The sequence below is a fragment of the Neoarius graeffei genome, chromosome 10 (assembly GCF_027579695.1).
Source record: "Neoarius graeffei isolate fNeoGra1 chromosome 10, fNeoGra1.pri, whole genome shotgun sequence".
Lineage (NCBI taxonomy): Eukaryota > Metazoa > Chordata > Actinopteri > Siluriformes > Ariidae > Neoarius > Neoarius graeffei.
In genome coordinates, this window is record NC_083578.1 from 26731268 (window position 1) to 26753085 (window position 21818).

At 41.9% G+C, this 21818-nt stretch overlaps 1 protein-coding gene across 2 annotated transcripts in view; it reads right to left on the reverse strand.

The window, feature by feature from the left end:
* Positions 1-4938: 4938 nt before the first annotated feature.
* dcp1a (decapping mRNA 1A) overlaps positions 4939-21818 on the reverse strand; it is a 48870-nt gene continuing 31990 nt past the window's right edge. For both annotated transcript variants that reach the window (XM_060931675.1, XM_060931676.1), the window contains exons 7-10: positions 9449-9904; positions 9229-9288; positions 5887-6093; positions 4939-5761 (exon numbers count right to left, since the gene is read on the reverse strand). In XM_060931675.1, coding sequence (XP_060787658.1) covers positions 5681-5761; positions 5887-6093; positions 9229-9288; positions 9449-9904 — 804 coding nt within the window. In that variant the 3' untranslated portion in view covers positions 4939-5680. The remainder of the gene's footprint in view (positions 5762-5886; positions 6094-9228; positions 9289-9448; positions 9905-21818) is intronic.

Below are 21818 nucleotides of genomic sequence, written 5' to 3' on the forward strand. Positions count from 1 at the left end.
AGACTTCGTCATGATCAACAGTGTATCGCTACCGGTAGTCGCCATATTTGTGACCGTCAAAATGGCGCCGTCTACTTGTTGACATGGCAACGGTCACGTGGGTCGAAAACCTCTATAAGCCCGTATTGAAAGAGGGTGCAGTACCAACAATTAAAGAAAACTACAAGTATTTATTTATTTAAAAAGGAAAGCAAGTTCAGTTGCACCAGTTCTCCCGGAGCGTGAGCCGAGGGTTGTTGCTAAAACCCGGGACAGAACAGGACATGACATATCGCTCAGGCAGTGACCTCCCCGTGGCTGTTGCTAAAACCGGTGACGTCCCGTCCTGGGTTTTAGTAATTGCCTGAGCTGAGCAGTAATGGCGGAGTACTCGGTATGGAAAAAATGGAGAATGAGTGGACCGGCCATCTGATTTCTCTGCTGGATATTGCAGCCATCTCGCCCTTACGTGGAAGAAGCGAATGAACAGAGAACTGAACAAACAACTGAAAGTCAGATTGTTTCAAAACAATCGGCCACAAGATCAGCCTTCAAGAAGCGAGAACACAGACGGGTAAGCTCCGAGTCTTATTTGGATACAAAACACTTGTTGTTAACCTGCATTTAGATTAATCCATGTAACTTGTATTGTGTGTTTAAGTTACCAGTATAAGATTTAATTTGCTTCAGAATGTGATTGTCTCAGTTCATCTGATTTAATTAGCCTTTTACGTTTTATCAGTGAAAACGCATGCATGTACATGTATGTTGCACAAGTTATAACACCCATCCTGTTTTGAGCAATTCCAGCATTATGGACGTGACACTTGAACTCAAAACGGCAACAAATGACCCAGTGCATGTTTTATTGTCTCCCAGTACTTAAACAAGTGTTGCATATTTTAAGGCTGTACCATACTGGAGAAGTGATAGAACAAGAACAATTCCCATAGTACATCTAGGGCATGCCAGAAAATGCCAATAAAAGATGCGTTATGGATGTGACAGAAAAAGTATCACTTTTCTTGGGTGACTGTACATTTTTATCAAACTCTGTGAAATTGTAAACCTAATGTCGAAATGGAGATATCCATTTGATAGAGGGGTCCAAGGTGAATATTAAAAAATCTTTGTTTAAAATATTTTGTATTTCATGCAAAGTTTCGGAAGGAAAAGTCAGCGTTATGGATGTGACGCGTCTGAAATAGACATGGTGTATGTTTAGAAAATCAGCAATTTAACCACCATAACCCTTTGAAAAACTCTCTAAATATCGGCTAAAACTATCAAAGTTCTTAAAGTGCCATTCCACCATTGGATGTATTCTTTGGCAAAAAATACAATACATTTTATGACATGACTAGACAGAGAAATCTTTTAGCTTCAAAATGATATATCAAACATAATTTTTTGACAACAAGTATATTAATTTTGCGACCAAAGTCACCTACCCTTTTAATTTCCGCGCGGTAGTGAAACGTGATGTCATCGGCAGGTTCCCCTTCTTGTGTACCATGTGTCGGTCTATTTTTAGACCAGGAAACCCCCAAAGTGAGAGAGTCATTTCTCCTCGTATATGGGGGCCAAAAAAATTGCGAAAAATTGAGTTAATCTTTCAGTTAGCTAGATTTATTGGTATTATTTTTATCGCGTTCTATCCGCCATTGCTGATAATACGTGCCACGTCACACGTCACGTGGTACACAAGAAGGGGAACCTGCCGATGACATCATGCGCGGAAATTAAAAGGGTAGGTGACTTTGGTCGCAAAATTAATATACTTGTCAAAAAATTGTGTTTGATATATCATTCTGAAGCTAAAAGATTTCTCCATCTAGTGATACCATTTATATATGTTGTCAAAATATATTGTATTTTATGCCAAAGAATACATCCAATGGTGGAATGGCACTTTAAATACCGTATTTTCTGGACTATAGAGCGCACCTGTATATAAGCCGCATCCGCTCTATTTTTAAAAAAAAATTTAAAAAAAGATATACAAGCCGCACCGGGCTATAAGCCGCAGATATCCATGTTGAAAAATTAGATATTTACTGCATGTACAGAACGATTTTGTACTGTAAATGTACATGTATGTACCTGAACAGATTTTTTCCGAACAGTGCCTTTTAACACAGCAGCAACTTTGCTGATTAAAACGGAACAGAACCAAGAGAAAATAACCGGTATTTATTCACCTTCATTTCTCCTGTGTTTGAAACCACAAGTCACTTTAATCATCTTGGCTGGATTTGAAAATAATTACCAGTTAGTAATTTGTCGTGCGTGTTCTATCTGCTAAAGATCTGCTAATTCTTCTTTGCATTGATTTTTCGTCCATCTTATTTTTGATTCTACTTCCGGTTAGAGCGCCCCTAGCGGTGGAAGAAAAATCCACAGAATAGCCGCACCTTTGTATAAGCCGCATGGTTCAAAACCTAGGAAAAAAGTAGCGGCTTATAGTCCAGAAAATACGGTAATATTTAGGATGGCTATTGTTTTGCTGTTTTGTGGATTTTAGCATACATTTCTGTGGCTTGTGGCAATAATATAGAATTGCACATGATCAAAGTTATTAGTGTCATTAGCTAAAAGTAGTGAAGGCGAAGGGAACAATTCTTGTGACAAATTGGTTCAACTTATTCACATCTGTAAAATACAGGCCTAGGTGAGATCTCTGGGAGTGGTTTTGATGTATTACATGTTGCTTTATTTTTGCATGGTGATGTTGACATTTACATGGAATTGCCCTTTTAATGAGAGTCAACCCACAATCAATGAAGTCAAATGAGCAAGTCGGTAACAGTATTTCTTACTTTCACCATAAATTTTTATATTTATATGACTTTGGTCTAGGGCGGCACGGTGGTGTAGTGGTTAGCGCTGTCGCCTCACAGCAAGAAGGTCCGGGTTCGAGCCCCGTGGCCGGCGAGGGCCTTTCTGTGCGGAGTTTGCATGTTCTCCCCGTGTCCGCGTGGGTTTCCTCCGGGTGCTCCGGTTTCCCCCACAGTCCAAAGACATGCAGGTTAGGTTAACTGGTGGCTCTAAATTGACCGTAGGTGTGAATGTGAGTGTGAATGGTTGTCTGTGTCTATGTGTCAGCCCTGTGATGACCTGGCGACTTGTCCAGGGTGTACCCCGCCTTTCGCCCGTAGTCAGCTGGGATAGGCTCCAGCTTGCCTGTGACCCTGTAGAACAGGATAAAGCGGCTAGAGGAGATGAGATGAGATGAGACTTTGGTCTATAGCTGTCAAAGGCCTCGGCCTTAAAATCAGTTACCACTGTGATGTCACGCACTCAGGGCTGGCTGGCTCAGCAGGGCGGCTCGAATGCCAAATTTGCGGTCGATTTTAACTCTCAAAAATGTATATTTTTAAATTCCCATTTATGCAGCATACAAGAGTCAAGGACTGAGATACTATCCACTCGGAAATTTATTTAAAAATGAAAAGGTTCTGCGTATCTGCTTTAAGGAAAACGAGGCGTGCTTGTATTGGAATTCCAGCACAGACATTGCGATGAAATGGCTACCATACATAGAAATGATGATTTAAGAAAAAATTGAAGCGCTCTCAATTTTTTCTTTCCAGCGAGAGAGAGATTTTTCTAAAACAGCCTTCAAATGATGAAAAAGGTTGAGGGAGAACAGAGCTGCCCATAAGATGCATTCAAGCTTCCAAAGTAGTACTGCACTCTTAAAGCTGCTCCTGGTTACTTTTGTAAGATTTCCATTATATGGCTAAAGTACATTATTTCAGTTTTCATAATGCATCCCTTTTCCCTGTTGGCATGAATGCAAAATCAAAATATGCATCACTGAAAGGTATATGTAACGGAAGGTATTAATCAATTAACAGCATTATATAAATAAATATTTGCATTAAAAAAAAAAAAAAAGACTTTACTTAAACTTTCACAGGCTGTAAATACAAAAGAGATAGAATTAGCAGTCAAGCCCTGACCCCCCCACAAAACAAAACAAAAAAAAAAAAAAGCACCACATAGTAGAGGAATTTATCACCATCATCAAAAAGGATTTAAACCAGAGTCATCATATGCTACTGCAGCTTTGCTTATTTATTTGGCATTCGACTAAGCATTAAAAGGATGTACACCAAATCGGACATTTTTTAGGTACACCTGTCTGGTATGTTATAAACCAACAATTCAACGCAAGTCCTTGAAGTTTACTCAGATCCACCGCCTCGGAAATGACCTGCTCGTCCTGACGGTCTTGTTCTTGTGCTTATTAATGAATTTAGCGCAAATCACAAAGTGATGGCAAAACTTCGCACTCGTCTTAAACTTGAAGGCTGAAATATTGAAAGGTATCCAAGAGTTCAAAAGGTATTTCAGAACTCAATATAACATTTATAAATCAAACTCATTTATTACTATATAATAAGCAGTCGTACTCCTATTGTCCAGTGCAAATAAACGTACTGCAGTAACACTACTGCAGTTTTAAATGCATCACATGCACTAGTGTAATCTATCAACGTTACCAGAGCTCACTTTTAGACCTGGGTTCAAATATTACTTCAAGAGAAAGTGCAGGTCTTCCCTCAGGTTCTGTTCAAAACTTAATTATGGGGCATCAATTTTAATTATAAGCAAGAGTCATGGTTACTTGGGGAGGCAGCAATACGATACTGGTATTGGATAATGACCTGATAACATTCTCATTTACTCGAACGTGCTCCAATACCATGTCATACTGTACGACACGCTACAGTGTCACGCTAATGAACAGACGGCACAAACCGAAAGCGATGTGGACATGCATCAGTGCTCTGTGAAAACGTCAAGAGGAGCTACTACAGCAACTTCCTACAAAACAAGTATCCTGATAAAACATCTCATGGCATTTAAACGATATTCTTCGTAGTCAGTGTGCAGAGCGCCATCAGTGAGCATGGTCATTAAAAATGCAGGGGGGGGGGGGGGGGGGGGGGGGGGGGGTTTGCAGAGAAACTGTTACGCATTAAAGAGGACTTCACCTGTACGAGCGCTGAAGAACTTGTGCTTCAGGTCTATACTTTGCTTGTGAATCAAGGTGCGTTTAAATACGCTCACTGATCCTGCTACGCTTTTAAATATACTCTAACGGCATAATAGCAAACATAAAACCGAGCATGAGGAGTTCATTGCAGCAGCAACCAACATAAATCGAGCTAAATCTTCCATTCAAAAAAAATTCCATGATGTCGCTCATTGATATTAGGTTATTAGGTTTCTCATTTCAGCGTCAGTACTGTTATTGACAAATCTGCAAAACAAACAAAAAAAACCCTGATGCATCCTTAAACATGAACGTTCCAAAAGGCAAAAAAAAAAAAAGCCTGTATTGCATCTGCTTTCATAAGCATCAGCTGGAGATGGAATGACGGACAGGGTGGTGGGTGGCCAGACAGGAAGAGACAGACGACGACTGGACGAAAGAAGTGTTCTTTCCCTCATGATTCATAATGGCCGGGGCTCAGATGTGGTACGACCTATGGCTATGGAGTCATCCTGAAGCTTACGTTCTTGCAGAATAGCACGGAAAGAAAAGGAGTGATGTGCGCGTTTGGATTCGTCCCTCTGTGACTAAGATACACTGAGAGAACCAGTGCACCAGTATGCTGTGGTTCTGTCCTAAATGCAGCCCCCTGGGCTGATAGTAAGAGCACGCAGTCTGGGAGTCTGGGGTTAGAGGCTATAGTTTGACATTGCTGAGGTCTTTGGCGAGGCTCTGCATGTACGCTTCGTGGATTGTGCTGAGGAAGTGGGCATCGTTCTTGAAGAGACAAAGCAGAAACAAAATCCAAATTTAAGAAACGCTTTACCTGCTGGAGCAGAAATGTGTGTCCAGTATCTACAAACCTAAACTACGTTGATTAATACTCCGTTTAAAATGTATACCTTTATCAAATGGATAAGGACATCTTGGAGCTGCGCCTTGCTGTACACTGTTGAAGGAAGCTCTCCAGCCCCCAGAGAGGCAGGGGGTGACTGTGGAGGAGCAGGATTTCTTGGCAGCTCTGGTGCTTTTGTAGTAGACTGCTGGAACACACTGGGGGAAAGTAGCAAAGACGGCCCCTCCCCTGGCACAACTAGCCCCGCCTTGGTCTGAAACGAGACAAGCAACTCGTTGAAGCACAAGCACACTTTCAGCTTCAAAACATTTAAACTCAAGAAAACATGGCCTAGTATGTTAAAGAAGCAGCTTTGGGACCAAATAAGTCACCGATTCAATTCCCTGGACCAGCAGGAATGGCTGAAATGCCCTTGGGCAAGGTATCCAACCCCTAACTGCTCCCCAGGCTGCTCTGTGTACGCCGCTCTGGATAAGTGCGTCTGCTCAATATCTAAGGTTATAGCTAGACGGGGGGCGGCACGGTGGTGTAGTGGTTAGCGCTGCCGCCTCACAGCAAGAAGGTCCGGGTTCGAGCCCCGGGGCCGGCGAGGGCCTTTCTGTGCGGAGTTTGCATGTTCTCCCCGTGTCCGCGTGGGTTTCCTCCGGGTGCTCCGGTTTCCCCCACAGTCCAAAGACATGCAGGTTAGGTTAACTGGTGACTCTAAATTGACCGTAGGTGTGAATGTGAGTGTGAATGGTTGTCTGTGTCTATGTGTCAGCCCTGTGATGACCTGGCGACTTGTCCAGGGTGTACCCCGCCTTTCGCCCGTAGTCAGCTGGGATAGGCTCCAGCTTGCCTGCGACCCTGTAGAAGGATAAAGCGGCTAGAGATAATGAGATGAGATGAGATAGCTAGACGGCCTTTTGATTTCTTAAAAATTGGTGAAATTTAGTTATTCTGATGTGTTTATTTCCGTAATATCACAAAACAGGCCCTTCTTTGGCTGGGAAGTTATTTTGAGGGAATTCCCTAGCAAATAACATGCATGAAAATCACTCGCTTTGCACAGTCAAGCAGACAGAGGAAGTCCGTGTGCGCAGGTTGACTTTTGACCGTGCACTGACAGTTCCATCATTCTGTCGCTAAACAAACAGCTGATCACACCGAGGTGCTCGCTGACCGCTGATATTTATTAGTTTGGTCCTGCGTTTCCTTTCCTTCATATACATGGGTTTCCCCAAAGCGTTTTAGCGTATCGGGCCCGATATGCTTAGTCGCTTTAGTTAAAATCCGATACACTTAGATTTATACCGATACGTTAAATTTCCTACCCACAAGTAACTAGATACACAGGAGAGCAAATAACAGATCCATTTACATACTGATTGATATTTGTGTTAAACAAGCGCTCTTTTTTCCAATGTTTGTGTTGATTCTGTCAAAGTAATATGTCCGCATGGTATGATGTAAACAAACTAATCTGTTGGCTACGTCAAGATCACGTGTTCAAACCGTCCAATAAAAATATCGAAAGAAACCGTCAGACATCCCGGAAGTTTCCGATTCATTATAAGCGATCTCATTGGCTGCCGATGTTGTCCCCCACCAGACGGACAAAGCCAACTGACTTTAATAAGCTAGGAGAAGACTCGCTGGACAATTTGATCCACATCAGCATGGATGACAGCGAGATGGACTACGAGAGGGCTGCCCAACATTGGGCCAAGCAAAAGCCAAGGAGAATTAATCTGCTTTAAAGGAGCAGAAAACTTAATTCATTAGTTTGGGTTTGCAGAAAGATTATGTGCTTATAAACACTCTCACGAAGTGAACTTGTCCAAATGCGCCAAATATATCAATTCAAATAATAATCAGAAGCATTTTTGGCAGTGTGAGGTCACGGAGATCCATTTAACAAAAGGCGGCTCCGGATTATTCTGTTGTTAAAGGATCACAGTGACATCACACTGCCAAAAATGCTTATCATTATTATTCTAAATTATGCTACATTTAACACTTATTAACACAATCTCTTCATGAATGTTTTTATAAATACATAATCTTTCTGCAATTCATACATTTCAAGTTTTCTTTTCCTTTAAATATGTTTTAATCTTAATCTAGTCCATTTAATAAAGTGCCAAAATTTAAACTTTATAATATGCAGTTGCCTTACTTTTCTTTTCAGTGTATCTTAATTATACATATATTACGGTAATTGCATCAGAAACATTCTAAATCATTACAGTTATAGAAATACAGCAACTTATTTTAAGGTGGCAGGTCTTAGGTTCAGATCCCTTTGTGATCAACAGGAGGTCATGATGATCGATTCTCTTCACTGGATTGCATAAAATGGAGCAAACCACTGGTCATATTTTCATGCACATTTTTGTTACAACACTACTTGATCATGGATAATTAAGTGCAAGGGATCCTCGTAGATTTTCAAATCTATCGTATACCTAAGTAATCTATAACAAAACAGTTTAACTTGCATGTTGCACGCCCCCGGACCCCCCTAGTTTCGCTTCGCGCCGTTGGCGCTCAATTGTCTGTGTTTTATCATGCCAGAATTTAGGGCTTAAATTTTTTTCTGGGGAAAACACTGATATATAACATAACGTCTTTTCTTCTCGCTTTCCATTACTGTAGTCGGTCTTTCCAGTTTCATTCGCGTCCTCCATTTTCCTCTCCGGTTTTAAATTTGTATTCCACAATGCCTTGCGCGAACGGGGAAAGCTCATCATGTTATGCATGACGTGGTATTTTGAATTGGGTCACGGTGAAGCAAGGAAAAAAATAAAATAAAATTTGCGGAGAATTTAGGGCCACATGGCCCTTAATTCATTAATCTTCTATTTTAAAAAAGCTAATAAAATTGGAAGTCTGTGATTTGCATTTAGTAGCTTTTGGTCCACTGAACAAAAATAACTGGGTGTCAGGGAAAATTCTTTTTATGACCTACACTTAATATCTGAAAGGCAGTCTAGCTTTAACGTTAATATGAAAACCCCAGGTGATCAGCAGTTTCTGAAATACTTAAACCAACCCATCTGGCAGTAACATCCCCTACATATCCGTCATTTCCATATTCCTCCACGTCCAAATACATTACCTTTACAACCATCATAACCCAAATATTACTTTGGCTTGACAGCCAGTCCCCACCACACACATCATATAATATCCAACCAACTCTTCAATAAAACCACTATAAACGTCAAATATATGCCAGCGAGTTAGTAAGGGAAAACGCTTTGCTGAAAAGAGACGCATTACAATAAAAACACATGCATATTCACAACAAGTTGGCCATTTTGTATATGCTAGCATTCTAACTGCAGCAAACGGGTTTGTACATGCACTGTTAAAGTGTCTCACAGCGTTTCGTGTGTATACTCACTGGAATGGGTTTGACAAGATTCTGGGCTTGTGGCTGTGCAAAAGTACCAGCTTCTTTAGTCTTCATCAGATGGAGAGAAGAGAAAGACAGTCAGTGTACCAGTGAGACAAAAGGAGTGAGCAAGAGACACAAAGAAAAGCAGTCAGAGATACAGAGAACAAGAGTGTTACTACTGCACTATCAAAGAAACACAAGCCAATTCTATTTCGCCAGCCCTTACTTGTGCGGATGCTGCGGGTTTGCTGGTGAAAACTGCTGGTGCTTTGGGTGTAGGTTCTCGGAAACTTTGTGGCGTGACTAGCGTGCTGGGCATGAAGCCCGGCATTGCTGTCGGCTTGGGGATCCCGTGGCTATCGTTTTTGAGTGGGTTTATATACTGAGGTGCAGCCTGAGGCCCAGCCTGCCCACGATGTCCGCCAAGTGCTGGAACGTTCTCGGGCCCGCTCGGAGCCATTAGCGCGGGAGAGATGGAGTGCTGAGGGAGCCGTGGATTGGCAGAGAGACACTGTGTAAGGAGGGGCTCCAGGGGTACAGGAGGAGGAGGAGGAGGCCCGTAGCTCATTCCACGCAGGAAACTCTCGCCAGAAATCGATTCAGCTGGAGGGGTTGGATTTTTGGGTAAAGAGCTTCCGAACAACTCCTCCACTGTGATCTGCTTCACCACTCCATGTGTTTGCTATGAACACAAAAGATTTACAAACTGAATGAGAAAGCTAAGCTGGTTAAAAGTGAATGAAATCTACACATTTTAAGTTATGAGTAGCACGCTGTGTGAGCACAATCGCTATCGGGCGCGTTAAAATGTAAATAACTTTTCTAGAATTTCACCAAAACTCATTGAATGTTCAGCATTGTAAGAGAACTCCCTAAAGTATTATTCAGCAAAACCCCAGAATGATAGCACAAATCTAGAATTAACAGAATTTTAGTTCTTAAAATTTAACCTAATTATGGCCGTCACGCGTAACATTTACACCCGTGAAAAATCACTTTCAATGCTGTTTTGATCAAATATTCTCTATAATAATAAAAAAAAAACCGCTTAATTATAAACACACAGTCTCTTAATGTATAAAAAAATAATTTTAATAAAGCAAGGAAATTCGGAAGAAAATTTTTTTCTTTTGCTTGTTGTGTGCATCACGCTACCAAAATCTAACTAACCCCTTCACGAACAATTCCAACTTTCATGGACTTGTAGCGCGAATAAACCTTTCAAAAAATATATATAATACTTCTCACCCAGTAAATTAGAATCCTGGTGATTTATATCCTCGTAGCTTCAGTAGATCTAGAGATTTAGTCGATTTAGTAAATCCCAAACGCTGTGAAACACGCCAGCCATCGATGGTGAGAAGTGCTGCTGTAGTTGAGAAACTCTCATTTCTCCCGCTTCCAACTAACTCCGTGACCCATACCAAAATAACAATGTCACGCTCATCACTTAAGGATGATTTATGCCAAGTTTCACGGAAAAACACAGCGAAATAAACTTGCTAGAAGCATTTTTCAAAATCCCAAACATTATGAAACATTTCTTGTAGGGTTTCAGGTTACAAATTTCGAGAATAGAGAAATTGCGGCGCAAAAGTTTGCCACTAAACTCGCGAAAATACTCCATCCTAGCGAGTTTCACAACCGAACTAGGCTACGTGACAGTCCGTGACCACCCAGGAATGTTCTAGAAGGTATGCTTCTAGGCACGTGCGATCGAGAAAGGCGCCACGTGAAGGTAGTATTTCCACTGTCTGACGTTTTTGCTTGTTTTAGCGCGATAAACAATGCATTATGGGTAATCATTAAAATGCTGATTTCAAGGTTAAAATGGGTAAAAACAGCTAATTTATATAGATATTGTAAAAATTGTGCCTAATGGTGATGATACACGGGGCAACTTTTTGGGCAATGTTGCTGGCAACGGGCAACTAGGTGAGACACAGGGCAACTTTTCAGGGCAACTAACAATGGGCAACAACAGTTAGCAACGGCAGTTTACAGTTAGCCAAAAAAAAAAAAAAAAATCGATGTCTTAATTTTTGCTGTGACCATTTAATCAAGCTGTGTTGTTTTTTAGAGCTTTGGTGAGGTAAATTCCTCCATATAGAATATTAAAATAACTTACCGGCGTAAAAACAGATGAGGAGTCTCTCCATCTCTTCACTCCACTGACACTGAGCGGCCGCCATATTTGTTTGAAATTTCTGATCCGAACCTCACCGGAGGTCACATGACTCGATACTCGCGTTCTGATTGGCTTATCTCAAAAAGTTGCCAGAGATCATCAAAACCATTCATGGTGATGATACACGGGGCAACTTTTTGGGCAATGTTGCCGAGCAATGTTGCTGGGCAATTGCGTTTTGACTCTTTTCTATTGAGATTGGGCAACATTGTTTCTTTCTGAATGGTTTTGATAATCTCTGGCAACTTTTTGAGATAAGCCAATCAGAACGCGAGTATCGAGTCATGTGACCTCCGGTGAGGTTCGGATCAGAAATTTCAAACAAATATGGCGGCCGCTCAGTGTCAGTGGAGTGAAGAGATGGAGAGACTCCTCATCTGTTTTTACGCCGGTAAGTTATTTTAATATTCTATATGGAGGAATTTACCTCACCAAAGCTCTAAAAAACAACAGACAGCTTGATTAAATGGTCACAGCAAAAATTAAGACATCGATTTTTTTTTAGCTAACTGTAAACTGCCGTTGCTAACTGTTGTTGCCCATTGTTAGTTGCCCTGAAAAGTTGCCCTGTGTCTCACCTAGTTGCCCGTTGCCAGCAACACTGCTCGGCAACATTGCCCAAAAAGTTGCTCCGTGTATCATCACCATAATAGTTATTTCAGTACATAAAATCAAAACCTGAATTTTTAATTTTTTTTCCCTGTGTTACACCATTGTGCATCTATAGCATGCTACTCATCAAGTGCCTTTTTGACCAACAGGGAACGGGGTTTTCAACCAGTTCCGCTCAGGGTTCTTTGAACCTTGGTGCCAGGTAGCAACCCGGCCCACGTTTTCACCAGTTTTGAGCAGAACCGCTGTAATCAAGGATGAGTCATGAATGGAAGGCATTGCACCATGGGAGTAGCAAGATGGCACTGATTACTTGCAAGCTTTTGTTTTGTTAATGCAGAGATTTGTTTTCCTTCCATTTTTTTTTTTCTGGAGATGTATCCTTTTCCATTGTCTTCTCCATTGCTGCACTCTGCTTCTTCTCCAAACTAATGATCTGCCTACTGACAGTGGCGTGCACAGATAGACACGAGGTGGTGCTCAAGCACCTGCCCCTCTGCCCTCTGTCCAAAAAAGTGCCCTTTTGAATTTTTTTTTTTAATTTTTACAGTTTACTGAGGCCAATGTCGACATGATCTTTTAGAAAAGCTGCGGCATTAAAAGCGTGTGAGAAAATAATGTCCTGATGTGTGCCCCCTCCGCACACACACCGGACCTCTGTCTCTCTTGCTCTGTCACGTGAACAAGCGTGCAGTGCATTCAATGTGAGGTTGCAGCAGCATAGCGTCCTGGAAGCCACGGCCTTGTCGTAGCGCAGACAACACATCGGGCAGTCAGTCAGCTCTTCCCCTGCCCCACCAGCCAGGTAACACATGAATCGAGTGAAAATGTATTGTTTGCCCTCTAAGCCCAAGCTGTAATTATTTTGTCGTGAAGTAGCCCGTCGCATACAGAAACAACTGCACATAAGTATTATATTTTTTGCTAGACCATTTTCAGATTTAGGAAAACAATTTCTTTTTCTATTTTGTTCAACTAGAGATTCCTGGCAAAGTCAAAAAGCCTTGATGTAATAAATTAACATTAAGTGGTTGTTTTGCACCTTTAAAAACTAAAACGGGTCAGTGGCGACCCGAACACAAGAGGAGGGTTAAATCTCAGACTTTTATAATAAGGTGTTCCACATGCGCAAAAAAGTGCCCTTTTTTCCCCCCAGAGCACTTGCCCCCCAAAATGTCTGTGCACGCCATTGTGGACTTTGGTCATTTTCAAAATGACTTCATAAGGACAAAGCGAATAATTGCATTGGGAGATGAAAGGAATATGCCAGCAGTCCTCAAGTCCATCCAACGCATCTGTAGCATAAGCATGCTCACCACAGGCAACAGTTTGAACAGGGCTCCTTTACTGAGGGGGGGAACCCACCCACAACAATCAAAAACCCACTTACTTAAGAGGCTGTCCACACGGCAACGGATTCAGGTGAATCTGATAAAATTGTTTATCGTTTCGGCCTGGCGTCCACACGGCACCGGCGTTTTGGGTGCCCCAAAACGAGAATGGGTTCCAGAGAGGAAAAATCTGGCAACAGCGCCGTTGCGAAGTCGTCTGGATGAGTAGAACGGATTTGTTTACGATGACGTCACAACCACATGACCAGCGCTCGAAACTAACGGTGTCCCGACGTCCCGGGGACCATAAAAAATGTCATTGGGACACAAAATTATCATATCTGGGACAATCCCGGGACAATGGAAAAAAATAGATCTAGAAAAAAAGTTCTACATTAATATTATTTACAAAGCCGTAACACATACGTAGACATTCACCTCTCATCTCATCATCTCTAGCCGCTTTATCCTTCTACAGGGTCGCAGGCAAGCTGGAGCCTATCCCAGCTGACTACGGGCGAAAGGCGGGGTACACCCTGGACAAGTCGCCAGGTCATCACAGGGCTGACACATAGACACAGACAACCATTCACACTCACATTCACACCTATGGTCAATTTAGAGTCACCAGTTAACCTAACCTGCATGTCTTTGGACTGTGGGGGAAACCGGAGCACCCGGAGGAAACCCACGCGGACACGGGGAGAACATGCAAACTCCACACAGAAAGGCCCTCGCCGGCCCCGGGGCTCGAACCCGGACCTTCTTGCTGTGAGGCGACAGCGCTAACCACTACACCACCGTGCCGCCCTAGACATTCACCTAATTTGTCAATTTTAATTTTAAAACGTTAACAGCAAAAAATACATAGTAGCTACACTTTCGATGCACCTGCATCCGTAGGCTACAGAGCAGCGCATTCTGGTCTAGAATCTTCGGCCGGAGTCTGCATTATATGGACTTGGAATGGAATTGCTACCGCACACGCTGCGCCGACTCTTGCCAGAACAAAAATGCTTAAGTGGTTGAAGCGGACCGACCGCGGGGAAGAAACTGAAAGCCCAGACATAACGTCTCCGGGACCTTCAGGATCCAAAGTGTCATCGCCTGGTCTGCAGGCAACGCTAGCAACTGAATGAACTGAATGAGCACTGTTAGACACGTTATAAAATACAACAGGAATGATGTGGATGATATTGACGGAAGATACCGTTCAACAGAATAAGTGAGTTTTCTTGGTGTCTTTCTAGTTCAGAAAGTTTAGTCAGTCAGCTGCACAACTAGGCTCGGACCTGCCACTATGCTGATGTTGCTAACATTTGCACCCACGTTTCGGCAGCGAAAGTTCATAAAATGGATAACGGAAAGTTCATAAAAATGGATAACGGTAATGGATAACGGAAAGTTCATAAAAATGGATAACGGTAATGGTGAAAATTATAAGTTGGCCTTATAAGTGCCAACAGATATTCAAGGTACAAGTAGATGAAATGAACATAAAAGGGGTCTTATTTTCAACTAAAGTGTACTGCAGATGTAGGGAGTTGAAACATTTTCTGAATGAGCTAGTTGGCCCCTTTAAATAAACGGGTATCTATTCATACAGTGAGATCGCCAAAGTTTAATAAACTGAAAATGCAATAACTGTAATTTTGAAGTAGATGATGTATAGGACATGTGTCGCTTGTGTCTTGTGACTTATTGTAAAAATGATATAAAGGGTTCAAAATCGCATAGTTACAAATATAATAGTAACTTCATATGATAATATTAACCACTGGTTATTTCAGAGAGGAAAAAAATGGGGACACTATTGCTTCCATTCGGGACAATACAACACAGAATTCGGGACCACTGGGGGACACAAAGAAAAAAAAAAGTTAATTTCGAGCCCTGCACATGACTAGAACAAGCAGCACTCTCGCTGTTTTGTATGAACCACTGCATTGCATTCACTTTTGTATACAGCTTTTCTTTTAAATAAACAAGTAACTGAACCATTTCTTGAATTTCTTTTTTTTATTGGATAAGACTGCTTTTCAAAATGTTCACACACAATATAAAAAGTTATATAAATTATATAAAAATGCTTTTCAAAATGTTCACACACAATAAGAAAATTAAGTTATATAAAACTAATTTGTACACACAGAAGGCACGATTTCCTCGCGTAGTCGCAGCCATCTTCTTGTTGTTATGTGTTTGTTCCTGTGAGTGCTTCACGCCGGGTAGAAGAAGGGGTTTATGCGCATGCGTCCTACTTCTTCTATTCTTCTGGTGTCTCTGATGGGACCGTCTTACAGCGCACATAGAGGTGTGGCATGTGTATTGCATCGTTTTCAGCAAGCGCTGCGTTGCCATATGTACCTGATATTTTACTGATCCGTTGCCCATGTGGACGCGATTTTTTTTTTAATAAAATCTTGTTGCCGTTGTCGTGTGGATGTAGCCTAAAACTCAATTCTAAGTCTAAGCACCGTTGTTAAACTGCTTAAATAAATTGTTAAAAATACACTTCCAAACTGAAACTGGACAGCTGAAGATTGGAAAGCATCACTTTGTCTTTTTCCAAATGTCAACTACCCAGCAGTGGGTTTCCCAAAAGCCTCTTAATGCAAAAGAGCATCTGAACTATGAGAGAGAGTGTTCATCGGGCTGCTTGCGCTACCATTTAACGATGATCTTTGTGCTGCGATGCTTTTGGGAAACTTGGGCCAGTTTTGGTGAACCTGTGTGCACTGTAGCCTCCTATTTCTGCTCTTGACTGATAAGTTTGGAACCCGATGTGGCAGTTGTAACCCATCCAACTCGAGGCTACTCAAGGTTTAACATGGTGTGCATTTTGGGATGCATTTCTGCTCACCATGGTTGTAAAGCGCAGCATACGAGTTAGAATCAGAATACTTTACTGTCCGTTAAACTTACATAAAATGGAAAAAATTGTCTTTGGCACTGGCATGGAAGACAAAAGAGACAAAATGCATCACACAAAACAATAGATAACAAAATACTGTAAAATAAGCAAATGGCATAGCCAGTTCCAGTTCAGTCTAAAAAGCAAATTTACAATGAATAAATAAATAAATGGGGAAAAAAGTAAGAGAGATAAAATTGAAAAGTGAGTGTGTGCTGAGTGGGAAGATCATGTGCGGTTTATCTGAGTAGTCCCTTATTGAGAATGGCCACAGCTGATGGGATGGAGGATTTTTGTAGCCCTTCTTCTTGGCCATTGGGACTACAGGGCTGCAGCCTGATGGCATGGCAACAGCTGAAACGCATGGTGGAGAGGATGGGTGGGATCCTGATAAATCTGGATTGCCTTTTTAGTTAACCCTTTGGGGTCTGAGGGTATTTTCTGGCACCCTAATGATTTTGGAATGCTCCGATTTTGCCGTCAATTTCAACAAATCTCAGCAGTAATTTCAAAGTCATATGACTTTTGTATTCAGCCCAAGTTCAGCTACAATAATATCTATGTAGTATGTATGTTATGATTGTACTTAAAAAAAAGCAGACGCTGTAAAAAGCAGTTTTTAGAACTGTGTTGGAATGTGTGAAAAACATGGCCTTGGGACTTCCAGGGTTGGCGAATATGGAGTAGACGTGAATTTCTCAAGCTCTCGTTGAAAGTAGATAAAATTCATCTCTAACCCCATCTAACTTTCTACATCAACAGTCAATGCTTTTGATTTAATTGTGTCATACTTTTTTTGCCACTGGAAAGTGCAAGAATGGCCGGTAAACCAGGGAAATACAGCAAAAAAGAGGAGCCAGCATCCAAGGCTAGCTTAACCATGGAGGCTATGACCACGCTTTTGGAACAACACAAAGAATCCCTATCTGCTGAATTTAAATCTGCTCTGGGAGCGATGGACTAAGCTAGATCAAATTCGTTCCTTGGTGGAAGGCCACGGTCAACGAATATCCTCACTCGAATTATTTTCCGACGATGCTAGTCAACGATTACAAGAATTGGAAGCTGTGTGCGCTAACCTGCATGATGCCAACTCTAAGCTAGCCGCAAAAGTATCCGACCTGGAGGGACGTAGCCGCCGCTCCAATTTACGTATCCTTGGCTTGCCCGAATCCATTGAAAGCGGCCGTCCGACTCAGTTTTTTGCAGAGTTTCTTGTTGAGGTCTTCGGAAAAGAACGACTGCCAAATCCTCCAGAAATCGATCGTGCGCACCATAGTCTTACGGCCAAGCCCAAGGCAAGTGAGGGACTGCGTCCAGTTCTGTTGTGCACGCACAGATACCAGATAAAATATCTCCTAGTTCGCGAAGCTTGCAAGAAAGGCAAGATAATCTACCAGGGTCACGGCATTCGTGTGGTAGAAGATTACAGCCCAGACGTGCTACGCCAAACGTGCTACATTTATTTGTTACGCGTGCCTGGAGAGTATAGGCTTTGCAACGAGGATTAAACTCTACACTTTATGTGCAGATTTCGCTAAATATCATTCCTAGATGTACACGTTTAATAACGTCACTCCCATAGCTATAACCAGCTTAAAAAACGACAACACAAATGACAGAAGTAGTTAAACCACTCTCCGTCTTCCTATGGTCTGAAAGCTCTCATGATTGACCTCACCATTTCAGGTTATTCCAGGAAAACGAACAGCACAGGGGCCTGGGACGTGATCTAAAGCGCACGTGTACATTCACAGACAGCAGCAGTGACCCTCATTCCTCATGAAATATAAATTCCTTTTACTTTCAGTCCAACGTGTTCCTTTTCATAATACAGAGGTGCACTAACTAGAACCCAATCTCATGTTCAGCAAACGTTTCAGGTAGCTGAGGATTTAGTTTTTGATTTTATTCCTAAAATTAAGCCAATATATTGTGGTGCTAGTAAAACAGGACACCCTGCTACACGAGCTTCAAATTCACAAGCTTCTGATCTCGGCACATACAACCCCGATTCCAAAAAAGTTGGGACAAAGTACAAATTGTAAATAAAAACGGAATGCAATAATTTACAAATCTCAAAAACTGATATTGTATTCACAATAGAACATAGACAACATATCAAATGTCGAAAGAGAGACATTTTGAAATTTCATGCCAAATATTGGCTCATTTGAAACTTCATGACAGCAACACATCTCAAAAAAGTTGGGACGGGGCAATAAGAGGCTGGAAAAGTTAAAGTTACAAAAAAAGGAACAGCTGGAGGACCAAACTGCAACTCATTAGGTCAATTGGCAATAGGTCATTAACATGACTGGGTATAAAAAGAGCATCTTGGAGTGGCAGCAGCTCTCAGAAGTAAAGACGGGAAGAGGATCACCAATCCCCCTAATTCTACGCCGACAAATAGTGGAGCAATATCAGAAAGGAGTTTGACAGTGTAAAATTGCAAAGAGTTTGAACACATCATCTACAGTGCATAATATCAAAAGATTCAGAGAATCTGGAAGAATCTCTGTGCGTAAGGATCAAGGCCGGAAAACCATACTGGGTGCCCGTGATCTTCGGGCCCTTAGACGGCACTGCATCACATACAGGCATGCTTCTGTATTGGAAATCACAAAATGGGCTCAGGAATATTTCCAGAGAACATTATCTGTGAACACAATTCACCGTGCCATCCGCCGTTGCCAGCTAAAACTCTATAGTTCAAAGAAGAAGCCGTATCTAAACATGATCCAGAAGCGCAGACGTCTTCTCTGGGCCAAGGCTCATTTAAAATGGACTGTGGCAAAGTGGAAAACTGTTCTGTGGTCAGATGAATCAAAATTTGAAGTTCTTTATGGAAATCAGGGACGCCGTGTCATTCGGACTAAAGAGGAGAAGGACGACCCGAGTTGTTATCAGCGCTCAGTTCAGAAGCCTGCATCTCTGATGGCATGGGGTTGCATTAGTGTGTGTGGCATGGGCAGCTTACACATCTGGAAAGACACCATCAATGCTGAAAGATACATCCAGGTTCTAGAGCAGCATATGCTCCCATCCAGACGACGCCTCTTTCATGGAAGACCTTGCATTTTCCAACATGCCAATGCCAAACCACATACTGCATCAATTACAGCATCATGGCTGCGTAGAAGAAGGGTCCGGGTACTGAACTGGCCAGCCTGCAGTCCAGAGCTTTCACCCATAGAAAACATTTGGCGCATCATAAAACGGAAGAGACGACAAAAAAGACCTAAGACAGTTGAGCAACTAGAATCCTACATTAGACAAGAATGGGTTAACATTCCTATCCCTAAACTTGAGCAACTTGTCTTCTCAGTCCCCAGACGTTTACAGACTGTTGGAAAGAGAAAAGGGGATGTCTCACAGTGGGAAACATGGCCTTGTCCCAACTTTGAGATGTGTTGTTGTCATGAAATTTAAAAAAAAAAAAAAAAAAAAAAAAAAAAAATCACCTAATTTTAATCTTTAAATGATACATTTTTCTCAGTTTAAACATTTGATATGTCAGCTATGTTCTATTCTGAATAAAATATGGAATTTTGAAACTTTCACATCATTGCATTCCGTTTTTATTTACAATTTGTACTTTGTCCCAACTTTTTTGGAATCGGGGTTGTATTACGAAAGACTAAGAGTGAAGTATATGAGCATGGTGAAAAATCAGGCAAGATATTGGCCAGCCAATTAAGGGGTATCAAGGCTAAACAAATGATTACAAGGATATGTAACAAAGAGGAGGCGACAACTGATCCTACTAAAATTAATGACGTTTAAAGAATTCTACTCAAACCTATACACCTCTGAGTCTCAGTCTGATACCAAAACAATGGATGATTTTCTAGGTCAAGTAGACTTCCCAAAAATATCAAAAGATGTAAAAAGCAGATTGGATGAACCTATAACAGATACTGAAATTACTGAGGCCAGATCATCTATGCAAAGTGGGAAATCCCCAGGCCCCAACGGCTTTCCAGCAGTGTTTTATAGGGCTTTCTCAGCAAAACTTGTTCCTCTTCTGTCCTCTGTCTTGGAAGAATCCTTCAAAACTGGTGGTCTCCCACCAACATTCAATCAAGCCTGCATAACTCTGATAGCTAAAAAGGGGAAAGATCCAGAAGATTCTGCCTCTTACAGGCCGATTTCACTACTAAATGCAGATGTTAAAATCTTAGCCAAGGTGCTAGCAAGATGTTTAGAAGACACCCTTCCGTCTGTAATAGACACTGATCAAACAGGTTTTGTGAAGAGCCGCCATTCTTTTTTCAATGTACGTCGTTTACTCAATATTCTGTATTCAACTGACAATAGTGTCCCTGAATGTGTGGTCAGCTTGGACGCTGAGAAGGCATTTGACAGGGTGGAGATATTTATTTACAGTTTTTGGAGAAATTTAGGCTACATCCACACGACGAGATTTTTTTTTAAATATCGCATCCACATGGGCAACGGATCAGTAAAATATCAGGTCCATATGGCAACGCAACGCTTGCTGAAAACGATGCAATACACATGCCACACCACTACGTGCGCTGTAAGACGGTCCCATCGGAGACACCAGAACAATAGAAGTAGACGCATGCACATAAACCCCTTCTTCTGTAGCATTAGCCACAAAGTTTTGATTATTAATCAGTAGCGTAAAACGAAAGATGCGGAAAGAGGAATGAATGGGGGTAGATGGAAGCCGGTACGCCAACATTCTGATATCCTCCAGAATTCTTTAATGGTCCGGAATAAATTGAATGCTACACGTTGATGGATTACTTTGTTCTTCTACACCCTTTTTGAGGAATGTATTGTCGGACTTAAACCAACATCTGAAGAGGTGAGATCGCTCCTTTTTTTTTCCCTATGTTTGCTGGCGGGATTGTTTTTGTTAAGCGCATGGGTGGTGCACGGTTTGGTACTGCTTCCGCAGTGTTTGGACTAAAGACTCTGCCCTAAGAGCTATTCTCTCTCTCTCTCTGCACCATTACACAATAAATATTCACAGTGAAAATATTTTGTAAGCGCGTTTCATGAACCAAGTTATAGGATTTGTTGACAACTCGCATCAAGTTCGTTACACTTCTACCCGGTGTGAAGCACCGACAGTCATGTGGTTGTGACGTCATCGTAAACAAATCCGTTCTACTCATCCAGACGACTTCGCAACGGCACCGTTGCCAGATTTTTTTCACTCTGGAACCCGTTCTCAAAAGATTTCATTTTGGGGCACCCAAAACGCCGGTGCTGTGTGGACACCAGGCCGAAACGATAAACAATTTTATCAGATTCACCTGAATCCATTGCCGTGTGGACAGGGCCTTAGATTTGGGTCAAACTTTATCTCCTGGATAAAGCTGCTATATACTTCACCAGCCTCTGCGGTAACAAACTATGTGTTCGACGCCATTTCAACTACAGCGGGGAACCCGCCAGGGGTGCCCTTTGAGCCCTTTACTTTTCGATCTGGCAATCGAACCACTAGCCATTGCCCTTCGGGGATGCAGTCGCCTGTCGGGGATTTGGAGGGGAGATGTAGAACAGAGTTTCCTTA